Raw genomic sequence first — 13,529 nt, 5'->3', positions numbered from 1 at the left:
AACACCTATATAGCAAATGAGCTTCCTGAACCCCATTCTCTGTTCTGCAGGCATTGTGAAATACCGTATTTGCTCGATTATAAGACGAGGTTTTTTTCAGAGCAAATGCTCTGAAAAATACCCCTCGTCTTATAATCGGGGTCGTCTTCTAATCAGACCTCAAATAGAGGTCTGATTAGGAGACTAAGATCCAGATCCCCCGCACCGCTGCAGGGGACCTGGATCCTCCTGTCGTCGCCCCACCCCACACACTTACCGGTGCTTCCGGAGGTGAAGTTGGCAGCGGGGGTTTGTATGCGTCCGTCGCAAATACCTTCCCCGACTGTCAGAGATCAGAGTTCCAGAGTTCCTGATCTCTGACAGCCGGGGAAGGTATTTGCGACGGACGCATACAAACCCCCGCTGCCAACTCCACCTCCTTCCGGCTGCCGCGGAATGAGACGTCAACCCGCTGCCCCGGCAATACAGCAGGAAATTGGAAGCACCGGTAAGTAAGTAAGTGTGTGTGTGTGTGTGTGTGTGTGTGTGTAGGGCATTTCTGGAATGCCTTACACCCCTATATGCCACTCTGGCACTTAGGGGGTTAAAAGGCATATTATGGGGCAGAGTGGCATATAGGGAGGTATAAGGCATTTCAGGAGGCAGAGTGGCGTTAAGGGGGCATTTAATAGTGCACTCTGCCTCCTGAAATGCCTTATACCTCCCTATATGCCACTCTGCCCCATAATATGCCTTTTAACCCCCTAAATGCCAGAGTGGCATATAGGGGTATAAGGCATTTCTGGAGGCAGAGTGCTCTATATAATGCCTTTTAACTCCCTTAATGCCACTCTGCCTCCTGGAATGCCTTATACCTCCCTATATGCCACTCTGCCCCATAATATGCATTTTAACCCCCTAAATGCCAGAATGGGATATAGGGGTATAAGGCATTTCTGGAGGCAGAGTGGCACATAGGGGGTCAAAAGGCATACCATGGGGCACAGTGGCATATAGAGGGTTAAAAGGCATATCATGGGCCACAGTGCCATATTGGTGTGGCAAGCCTGGGGGCAGATGTGCGTAACTGGGGGACAGGTTGGAAAATACAAGAAATAAAAACAAAAAAAAAATATTTTTCTCAATCATAGCTTTTATTAAAAAAAATAGTTTACATGAATTAACATTTACTGGTAAAACTTTTTTCCTTTAGGGTCGTCTTATATTCAGGCTTTTTCTTTTTTTCCTAAGTTAATATTCAGATTTTGGGGGGTCGTCTTATAATCAGGGTCGTCTTATAATCGAGCAAATACGGTAATTACAGTTGTAAAGCTGATTGAGAAGAAAATATTTATAATTTTAACTTTTGCAATTTCTGTCATTTAAATATGGGAAATTAGGAGAAGTGTTTGTTGGACTCTACAAGATATATTTAATGTTTTTTATTAAAAAAATGATATGCACTAGGAGATATCATATAGCATTAGGTTCCTTGATTCCTGGATATATAACCTGAGGGCAATACGTTTAAAATATCTTAAATTATGTGGCAGCCTCTCCCACCAACCCTTCTTGTAAGCAAAGCCATCCTATATATATATATATATAAAAATACGTGTCTATACTACTAAATGCTCTTCCATTGATTGCCTCCCAGTGACATAGCTGCAGGGGTGGGGGGTTGTAAAGATGCCTTTTGATCTGTCATTTCAGTGGAAAATAGATTAGAAATATATATAAAATATACAGCACTATCATCAATACTCATCAAGCATAAAATAAAGCCTTTATACTGGCCAAGTAATATTTATGGCTCCTTATACACACTATTTGAAGATGGCATGACAACCAGAATAAGACTTTGTTTTAATGGCAGAAACTCATCACCATGATAACCAAAGCTATAGGGACCCATATTAGTAGGAACATTCACAATGGGGGGGCATTATATATACATCAAAAAAGAATTACTGCAAAATCAAAGAGTAAAGTTTTCTAAAGCGTCAAAAGACAAACCGATGCAAAGAAAACATTATTGTGTTTTTAACTGAAATATAGATGTAGGGCGCCCCTAAGCCCTTCCCCGGTGTCATGGTTCCCTTACACGCTGGCCTTATTTGGCACTTCGAAGCACCAGAAGCTAACTTCACCCGACAAATGGACCTTGGGCTTTGAAAACACATAGTATTTTGATAAATAATAAAACGCTTGAAGCTTGATATGTGCCTAGAGGAAAGGCTTCAAGGAATGCAGCAGTAGTTGGGCAGTGGATGGCTTGGAAGATGAACTATGGAGGCTGCAGCACAACCATTGCTCGTAAAATGAACACCCAGGAGACAACGACCACCATTTTTTACCATCTCTAAATAAAAGGCAATGTCTTCTTTTATTGTGTCTTTTCTTGTTCTCCTGACACAACACTTTCAGTGATTACCCAGGTCTCTTCTAATGTTCAGTGGATTGCCTTAATTATAACTTTCATACTTTCTAAAATAGTTATGTTAAATTATAGCATCACAAACATGTCTTAAGAGATCCTTTTTCAAATGAATGCATGTATTTGCATAATTATTTAAATATTTTCTTAAATTACATACAGTTTCAAGCAGCTGTGCGTTTAAAGTAGTTGGCGTACAATGTAAACCCATGAAACAGATCCGCCTCAACTGAACTAACATTAGATTTAAGAGAGTTAATTTCCATCCCCATTTGCAATGATGTTTATTTTCTTTGATTTCCATTGACCTGGTCATCATTGCATTATTACAGATATTGTAATAAACAGATCACTGTGACATTTTGTCCCTGTAAATTTCCCATTGAAAAAAACTATTGACAAAACACCAGCCTCAATTATTTAGTTGGTATAAAATATATATAATTATTATACAAAAATATCTAAAATCATATTACTTATCCCAAACATAAGACGTTTATGTTATGCATCCCAGTTCCAAGTATTTGGTCACTTTAAAGATTTTGCCTTTAAAGTTACATTTTCATGATTTTGCACAGGGTTATGTTTTGTTGCTTAGGTATTGTGTACCCTGATCCACATTTAGTACAAATATATGTATATGTTTGACTACATAGCACAATATCTTATTAGCAAACATACGTGACCAGGTGTTACATTTTAATCATTTGTCCTTCAAAACCCTTTTCCTGTTGGAAGGACGTTTGTGATCATCATGCTGGGATCTTTTGTGGTTGTAGGATATGCAATATTTTCTTTCTTCTTTATGTTTCTGTTTTTATCATCTGTCCAGATGATTAACATAAACAAGGCCGTGCTTCCCAAAAGAATCATAGCAGTCGTGGTAAGGGAGATTAAGCCACTCTGGCCGGTAGCTTGTGGTGCTGTAGACAAAACATTCTATAATTCTGTTAGCATCTGGTCTATCTTCAGGTGAATCCTCTTTGTCCTCCCACTCCACTATTTCAATTCTCTGGAGGGTGCGTTGGTACATGTCTGGGCAGCTTTCAAACTCATCCAGGAACTTAAGCAGCTGGTCATCAACTGAATAAATCTCTCCAGCAATATGGTGTCCCATTCCTGGGACGTTAAGTAAAAATGGGATGTTGGCTTTCTCTGCGATAACCAGTGGGTACTTTTCAGCGGTTTTCCCAGTGCCTTTAAAAACCGCTTTTCCTCGCTTACCATCTGTCATAATGTGGTAGTTTGGTTGTCCTTTCTTAAGAGTTCCATACACAAAGATGTTTACCATGTTTCCTACGGACAGAGAAAACAAGATACTCTTATTTCTGTGCGGATTTCTGTCCTATTTAAATGGAGGCTTCTCCTGTAGACACTATTATATTATCCAACAAAGGTATTACGGAATAGAACGGTAACTACGACCCTCCCTGACAGAAAGACTATCACAGGTAATGTGGCCCTTTTAATCAGGCTGTGGGATATTATATTTAGTGCTCATCTCTAAAGGCACGATGAGTGCTCCTGATAAAAGACTTGGAGAAACATGGACATATACTTCAAAAATGTTACAAAATCAACCTTTGTTTTAGATCCGATTCTCCTATAAAATTATAAACTGATGTCCTCCATAACTTTGTATTAAAAAACAAAACACCTTAAACGTATTCTTTCATGATACAGATAGTCAGGTTGCACTTTAATCCTTGAATTGTGTGCTTCCTGCAAGAAATTTTTGGGGTTTTTTTGCACTTTTCCATGTTTATTACTATTTCTTTTTCTAGATCTACAGTTAAATATATATATTTTTTAAAAACTCTTAAAATTCTAGAAAAGAAGGTGAGTAAAAACTACAAAAAAAAGTATAAAATTAAGTTGATAATATTAATTTAGAAAATCATTTTGGATAGATCAATTGTAGCAGCCTACGGTGTTGGTAGAAAACCAGGGGCTGGCGATCGAATGATTTCGAGCACTCATTACATCTACGTTTTGAAATGACCCAAACTGGTCTCAAAGGAAGAGAACCGTACCAGAAGGGATCGGCGAAGGTCAGAGGTCAGCTCTAAAACCTGCAATTACTTCTTATAAGGGGATTAAAGCACTCATGTTCGCTTTGAATCAGAAAAATGAATAGTGAATAAAATCGCTCAAATTCAACAGTTTAGACGTCAAAACCAATCAATCTAGAAACCAGGTAGAAGACATTTTAAAAAAAAAAGGTGCTATAAGGACATTTTGGCCAGTGCTACTGGGGAAGAGATGAGTCTTTTAAATAAAATATATATATATTTCCCTGTCTTTCTTTTATTCATTTTCCTTTAACCCTTTAGGTGCTGGCGGCTAATGAGAATATACTTACATAAATAAGTATATTCTCTAGATTTTCATTAATAGACAACTTAAAGCAAACTGTTCCTCACAGTAAAACAACACATTATCTTTAAAAAAAAAAAACTACTTATGCAATGCTTATGAATATAATAACAATATAATAAAAGTTTTATTTATTTACACACAGACCACGGGCTAAATTCCTTTCCTGACCACTCAAGCAACATAATAGCACGAAAGCACCCTTTTCCTGGACGAGCATGATGAGAGTTGATCATCCGTGACTCGTTTTCCTGCTTTAACATAACTATTTTTTGCCTTTAGTGAGTTTTTCCGGTCCCGGACACACAGAATAACGCGTATGCTACTGCATGATGATATCGCTGGCGATACACTGCGGGCTGCCCACTCCCGATGCTGACACAGCGCATTCACTGCCGATAGTGACCCCGGCGACCCCTCTCGCGACCTTCTCTCCCAGGTTAAAACTCACCCGGCAGGACCCCTCGTTTATAATCCGCTTCCTGCTTTCAGAACACAGCAGATCCCCCCCCCCCAAGCCGGTTACTGCTGTCACGTGACAGCCACGTGACTTGCCGGTTCCTCGCAGCTCCTGGCCGTGTAGTCACGGTTTGCCGCCCGCAGGTACACGTTCGGTGCAGCGGCTTGGATGGCATCTCTTTCAGTAATAGTAATTCCGTCTACAAACCAGGTGTTTGCCACACTGGAGACATGCTGTTTAGTGATGATGAGAATGTTTTGACCTCTTTATAGGAAACCCTTTAAATAAAGAATGTGGTGTCGTTTCCAACATTATCTGTGGCCCAACCATTCATTGCAAGACAAATGGATTGGAGTCAGTGGGGTGCGTACTGGAGACCGTTACCTGGACAGCTGGCTGACTTTACCACGAATGCAACCAAGTGCTGGATATCAGCACAAACAGGAGACAAACATTTATTCAGCCAGTTGCCACGTACCAGGGCCAGCTCGCCATCATGAGAGGAGAGAGAGAGCGAGAGAGAGTGTTTATATATACATATATAATATATATTAGGGGACGAATGAATGCATTGAAACTAAATTGATAACGGGCCCAAATGGTTTCTATGGTGGCCAGGCTCACACATACTGCTAGCTGAAACTGTCTAGCTAGTATCATGTTGAAATGATGTATCTATTAGAAAGGATTAATCCGACAGGAACGTCGGTAAAACAGATATATAATTTTGCATTCTGTTTTCTAGAGCTTACAGTTTAAAGAAGTACCCGGAATACATTTATACACTGGGAAGAGTGATGTGATCAGAAATAAACTTGACATATCGTAATGTTTTAACACATTCAATATGGCTGATTGTAATCAATGAAATAAATGAACTGTTGGAATATTTTTAGAATAACTAGGACTATGGTTAGCATCTTGACTTTTAAAACATTTTTTTTAAAATCCTTTAGTGTTGTGGTTCTGGAAATAAATGCTTAAGACATACATACACCACCATTCGAAAGTTTGGGGTCCCTTAACACATTGTTTTCCATGAAAGCAGCTAATATAAAATTAGCCGCTATAAATGTAAACTTGGATTAGCGATCATGACATGGCATTGGGACACAGGAGTGATCATTGCTGATAAACTGAAGATATCTGCTGTTTCCAGCTCCAATAGTTATTTGCAACATTAACAGCGTCTACGCTGTATTTCTGATCCATTTCATGTTATTTTAATGGACGAAATTTGTTTTTTTTCAAAAGCAACAACAATTTCCAATTGACCCCGAGTTATAACTTGAACGGTGGTGTAGGTCTTACCCAAAGAGTGAGAGAACTTGTCACTCATCTCAAAATTGCTGTGGTGAAAGAATAAAGAGACAGAAGAAAGGAGGGCATTATAGAAGTGTATAAATGCACCATCATGATCTCTTTCTACCTGCCTTGTTCTAAATTATTTCAGGTTTTCAAGGAGCAACCACCCCCTATGTCTTGGTTGGAAAAACTAGAAGAATTTGGGGACAATGCAAATTTAAACTCTGGACAGGATTCTGACATTTATTGTACTAAAATTCAAGATTCAAGTATAAAAAAAATATATATTTTCAAGAGTCGTAATTTTCTCTTGAGAAAAATGTAGTGTTTTGGCTGTGAGATCAGATGCTCTGTAGTTACATATTCATACTTTAGAAGTTTCTTAGAACTATAGGAAGCAGGTGAAAAAACAAAAAAGCTGAACTTTAAACCGAGCTCCGTCTGGCCCGAATGAAGTTATTTCTAGGGCCGGTCTTCCTTCTGTTGTGACGTTTAACCCACGCAGGCCTGGAAGATCCTTTCCGCACGATGTAACGTAATATATGAAAGACTACTTCCTAAGAGAAAATGGTTAAAGCAAGCCAACGTGCCAAACTGGGCTCATGAGATTGCATCCTGTTAGTGTTCTTTTTCAGCTTGCATTTTGTTATGTATTATTTTCTTTATGACAAAGACAAGAGTTTCCGGCTTTGCATGACCCTTTTGAAACCTCGCTAGAGCTTTCCAAAGTTTATGGCAAAGCACCTTTCCTACATTAGCTGCAGACACCAAAGGAATTAAGGCTCGCTTTGAAATTTAAGGGTTATGTTCCCCTCACAGCGGTTGTTCTTTCAGAAACTGCAAACTCCAGTTTTGTAAAAACAAACAAGGGTATTGTAGAGTAAAATCACTCGTAGGCTACTACAAAATGACTCTTTGATGGTATTTTTAACACCCATACGATCAAATATTTCTTTAAATGTAACTCATTTAAAATGTTTATTTAATACGAGATGGACGTGTTCTAGGAGATGTTATGTAGTCACAGAGGAAGCATTCAGACCAGAACACACTAGCTAAGGGGAGAAACGCCTTCATGCCTTTAGACATGTCGTGCCCATCACCCGTCCATACAGTTACACTTGTTTAGGCGATTTAAGGCTCCTTTGCTCCAACGGCAAGACCTGTTCACTAAATAGCAGTGTTCAAGCTCATAAAACAGACGGTCAGGTTGTCCACAAGCTGCGTTCATAATGGTATGTAGTGTGTGTAACCATTAGTGTATTGGAAGTCATGAACTGTCCCTGGCACCCTGGGCAGCACTTAATGCATCTTGTATCCCGACACTAGCGTCGTAGAGCGTCAGCCTAGACCTGTTTTCAATTTTAGTACAGACTCCGTGGTATTCTCTCTTTCCCCGCTTCTGTTGTTTATTTTTGTTTCATCATTCAGCTCCAAAGATTTATTATAATTATTTTTTGCTGGGGTAATTTTTCTGTTTAAAACTTAGTAAAATTGCTATTTGACTGGGCCAAAATGAATACTAAGAACTAAGGTCTTGCTTGATCGCTGGTAATATCTCACTTCATACACAAGTGGACTAATTTGTTCACATGTTTACATTCATCAATAAATTTATTATGGGCTCTATGAATTTCCAAGGTTTAGACATTAATGGCTGTGTGTTGAGTTATTTTGAGGGGACTGCAAATTTACACTGTTATACAGGCTGTACACTCACTACATTGTAGCAGAGTGTCATTTCTTCAGTGTTGTCACATGAAAAGATGTAATAAAATAGTTACAAAAATATTATAGAAAGATTTGTATACTTTTGTATACTTTAATAATAATAAAAAAAATAGTTACAAAAATGTGAGGGGTGTACTCACTTTTGTGAGATACTGTTTATATATATATATATATATATATATATTCAAAACTGTGTATACATATATAAGAAGAGAGATACGTATTGAGAGGATATATATATACCGTATTTGCTCGATTATAAGACGAGGTTTTTTTCAGAGCAAATGCTCTGAAAAATACCCCTCGTCTTATAATCGGGGTCGTCTTCTAATCAGACCTCAAATAGAGGTCTGATTAGGAGACTAAGATCCAGATCCCCCGCACCGCTGCAGGGGACCTGGATCCTCCTGTCGTCGCCCCCACCCCACCCCACACACACACTTACCGGTGCTTCCGGAGGTGAAGTTGGCAGCGGGGGTTTGTATGCGTCCGTCGCAAATACCTTCCCCGACTGTCAGAGATCAGAGTTCCTGATCTCTGACAGCCGGGGAAGGTATTTGCGACGGACGCATACAAACCCCCGCTGCCAACTCCACCTCCTTCCGGCTGCCGCGGAATGAGACGTCAACCCGCTGCCCCGGCAATACAGCAGGAAATTGGAAGCACCGGTAAGTAAGTAAGTAAGTAAGTGTGTGTGTGTGTGTGTGTGTGTGTGTGTGTGTGTGTGTGTAGGGCATTTCTGGAATGCCTTATACCCCTATATGCCACTCTGGCACTTAGGGGGTTAAAAGGCATATTATGGGGCAGAGTGGCATATAGGGAGGTATAAGGCATTTCAGGAGGCAGAGTGGCGTTAAGGGGGCATTTAATAGTGCACTCTGCCTCCTGAAATGCCTTATACCTCCCTATATGCCACTCTGCCCCATAATATGCCTTTTAACCCCCTAAATGCCAGAGTGGCATATAGGGGTATAAGGCATTTCTGGAGGCAGAGTGCTCTATATAATGCCTTTTAACTCCCTTAATGCCACTCTGCCTCCTGGAATGCCTTATACCTCCCTATATGCCACTCTGCCCCATAATATGCATTTTAACCCCCTAAATGCCAGAATGGGATATAGGGGTATAAGGCATTTCTGGAGGCAGAGTGGCACATAGGGGGTCAAAAGGCATACCATGGGGCACAGTGGCATATAGAGGGTTAAAAGGCATATCATGGGCCACAGTGCCATATTGGTGTGGCAAGCCTGGGGGCAGATGTGCGTAACTGGGGGACAGGTTGGAAAATACAAGAAATAAAAACAAAAAAAAAATATTTTTCTCAATCATAGCTTTTATTAAAAAAAATAGTTTACATGAATTAACATTTACTGGTAAAACTTTTTTCCTTTAGGGTCGTCTTATATTCAGGCTTTTTCTTTTTTTCCTAAGTTAATATTCAGATTTTGGGGGGTCGTCTTATAATCAGGGTCGTCTTATAATCGAGCAAATACGGTATATATTACTATATATATATAAACACACATACTCAATATGTACCTCTCTCTCCCCATATATGCATACACAGTTTTGATCTTTAAATATTACAGTTGCAAAATGGTAGAACCCCTTCAAATGAACTAGACAACATAATGCTAAAATCATAATTATTTTTATTATTTTTTTCTTTCCATTTCAACACATGGTGTCACCAGCATAACATAGCTAATTCCTAGGAAAATTGTGGCATATAACTACTGAGATTTTAGGTCACTTAATAATTTAAACGTGAACTGATCCATAGAAAAATAAGGGCAATCATGCATAACATATTTTTATTGCTAAAGGCCACATTGCCTTCCAGTTGTCATTGATAGGTCATTCAAGATTCAAGCATAGAAAAAAGCTCTCTGGTACACATTATTTAATATGTCTAATGATATTGTATTGTCTCTAGCACTAGAACCCAGTAATTTATGAGTGCAAAATCCTGCATCTAACACATTATATTTGTGCCCGTACCCCAATTATTCCCTCTTCATTTGTTTTGTTATGCATTTGCTAATTAATATAAAGAGATGTTAAAAAATCCCCTACTCTTAAAAAGGAAACCTCATCCTCTATTATTACTACATTTCCATTGTGTTGGTGGAATTTGACGTAGAGATGGTTGCCACAGTAACTTTTTTGTCTCTGAAATTGTAGATTTGTATGCAAAATGTCATTGGCTTTCCACAATAATGATGGGCTATGACACTCAATATTATTAATATGATTGTTTTTATTTTATTATTATTATTTATTTTTTTATAATTGAGGCAGACAAGCAATATACCCTCCCAGATCTCTTCAAAGCGTTCCTCCAATTCATATCAAGTTTCTCCCCTTGACCTTAATAAAAAGTGACTGTGTGTGGGATGGGGTAGTAGGAGACATTACTATCAGGAACCAATTTGATTTTCGCTCAACAGTCTTTTTACTTTACAACATGGCTACAATAAAACAAAAAGTTAGAGGGCCTGATGTGATATTTCAGAATTGTTCCCGTCCCAAACCTAGAGTCTAAGTCACTAAGGGTGGCATTAAATTCATGATACCTACTGGACATGGGGCTACAGGTTAGAAGGTGGCACGCATTTGGGGCAGTATATTTAGTCATTTATAAAATGTGAGTTTGTTCCCAAATAATTATTTGTGGTTATAGAATAAGTGTTTGAAAAGTAACGGATCAGCGAGTAAAGACTTTGTTTTAAAAAATTGCTCCCCCTGTATGCATCCCTTCAAGTGTTTTGGACAGAAACATGCTGCACAACAGCTAATCCCCTCACCGCAAACCTGGATGTGGTGGAAGATATCCTGGAAATGCCTGGACTTTGAGGATCAAAGCAGGGGAAGTTGGGTAACTACAGTCGGTATACAGACATTAAGGGAATATTAGCATTGCACCTTAACAGCATCTAATCTCTGTATTAAAACTGAACAAGTTACCTAAAGTTTTAAAAGAAACCATAAAAAAAGATTCAGCTTGATGTTCAGAAGAAAGTCTAATAATATAAAACTAGAGGATTCATTATGTCTACAAAGTTACAGCTTAACAGAGATAGTGAGTTGAAATACCTCTTAATACACCACGAGAATAAACCCTATGGTTTTTGGTACTTATATTGTGCACTGTGTTCTCAACACAACAAATTCAACAATTCCATGTAGAAAAAAAAATCTAAATTAATTACGGCATTAGGCTGCACACCACAGCACGAGTACTCAGACCCGTCCACAGATAGCATAGTAATCCCACGGAAAACTGATCAAATACATCGACATGTCCTTAGTAATGCTATGTAGAATGTGGATTATTGTGCGTTGGCAAAGCATGTTAAAATGGTTTATGTAGTTCTATGTAACATGTCCCGTAGTTTAGTACAGAAAGAAAATCGTGCAGTTTAACTCTTATTGCAGGGCTACACACCCAACTCACCAGCTCTTATCACCAGGACACTGATCACGCACACAGTTTCACGAAGTGCTTTGTTCACAGTATGAGTTATTAGATCACCTTTCTGCATTCAGGTGACTTCAGAGGCGCCACCCAGCCTGGAAAAAAAAAACAGAAAAAAAAAAACTTTCTGATCGACCTGCACTGGGAGTTAAATGAAAACTAGAAAAAGAGCGGCGCTTTGTTTCACAAGATCAAGTGTTCATTCACATATTCCAAAGCCAAGGAAAAACAACACTATAAATAACTGTAAATACAAAATCATAAAATGTATCATACAGTTTTCCAAAATACACCTCAATTTCGCCACTTAAGTTTAGAAATCTAAGGAAGAAGACTTACGATGTCACATACAGCTAATGAAAAAGTAGCTGGGTATTTGTACAGCTGGTTTTCCACCAAGAAGAGTCTTCTTCAATATACATGGCGATTATAACCGAACGTTCCCAAGTCTCACATTGTTCGGACCGGTATACTTACACAGGAAAAATAGATAACTAGTTCAGGATTTCTATGTCATAGTCTAATGAATACAGTGCTGCTCATTGATAAACTCAAATGACTGGGTACTAGTAGGCTTTATAAAGTAAAGTGTAGTAGCTGCTTGGACATTATCATTGGGGTTATGTTGCATTCTGACTAAGCCATGAGAATTCATCACTAATTAAAACTATATTTAGTTAATGTTTTTAATTAATAAACCAGTTCATGGGTTAACCTTTTCCCAAGTTTCTAAGTTTAAAAGAAAAGGCTAGGATGGAGCCCATGTGCACCAGTCACCTGCATTAATACCAGCACATATACCTTTATTTAGCAGCGTATTTACCTTTGGCGTTGTACTAGGCCTAACCCAGGGCAGCACCGTCTGCCACCTCCCCTGCACAGCTGCCATTTTTTTTATGGGTGTCAGGATAAGATGTTAAATACCGGCGTTCCACTTTTAAAAGAAGAGGGGAAATTATGGAGGACTTTGCCGACTCTGCATACCCCACCATTGTATTAATGGGCCCATTGGTGATATTAGCGATCCCCTCTTATAACTGGATCCCTTGACTAAAGTAACAGTCGTCACAGGTCAGAATACGCCATTGCCTTTACTCACAATCTAAACCATCCCAATGTTCTACAATTCAATAATTATAACACAAGGGGCAGTCCTGACAGATTTATTAAGAACACAGAAGGCAGATAACAATAAACACAACATTGACACAAACATTTTTCTTTAAATGAATTTGTAAAAAAACTCCACTGCACTAAATTAAGGCATTGTTTTAAGATTTTGAAAACATGAGCTGTTTAAATCATCCTCGGTTTAAGCACGTTTAAGGTGTTATTTGGTATTGGTGGCATGTTGTCCCTTGCTGTTTTTTTTAGTTAATCTCTAAATTTGGTTTGCGGCTATATTTTGCAAAACAGGAGCTGCATTGTGAAATCATTGCTTTACTAAAGTGTTTAAATACGTTTAAATAGAGTTTTCCTTTAAATACCAACTGAGATACACATTTTCTACGTAAAAACAGCATGTACCTTACAAACATAGGACTGCTTTTTGAACTTTACATACAAAAACAAATGAATAATTGCAAAATATTACAAAGAAACCTAAATGTAAAAATAAAATATTACGCTTTTACAAACTAGAAAGTAAATCTCTCATGCGAGTATGAAGGTATGCGCTCACAACCACACTAATAACAGACGGGTGATATTAAGGAAGAAAGTACGATTAACAAATACACTAAATGCCCAGATCATCATGAAGA

At 38.5% G+C, this 13,529-nt stretch overlaps 1 protein-coding gene across 1 annotated transcript; it reads right to left on the bottom strand.

Annotated features, from left to right (window-relative positions):
- Positions 1-1,828: 1,828 nt before the first annotated feature.
- Positions 1,829-11,792, bottom strand: GGACT (gamma-glutamylamine cyclotransferase). Its single transcript, XM_053455324.1, has 2 exons — positions 11,746-11,792; positions 1,829-3,712 (listed from the first exon to the last, which is right to left on the bottom strand). The coding sequence occupies exon 2, from the start codon at positions 3,705-3,707 to the stop codon at positions 3,237-3,239; it is 471 nt and encodes a 156-aa protein (XP_053311299.1). The 5' UTR covers positions 3,708-3,712; positions 11,746-11,792; the 3' UTR covers positions 1,829-3,236.
- Between the last annotated feature and the right edge of the window lie 1,737 nt (positions 11,793-13,529).

Source organism: Spea bombifrons, chromosome 2 (genome assembly GCF_027358695.1).
Source record: "Spea bombifrons isolate aSpeBom1 chromosome 2, aSpeBom1.2.pri, whole genome shotgun sequence".
Lineage (NCBI taxonomy): Eukaryota > Metazoa > Chordata > Amphibia > Anura > Pelobatidae > Spea > Spea bombifrons.
Note: the sequence above shows the minus strand (reverse complement) of the source record. Positions and strands in the feature narration are given on the sequence as shown.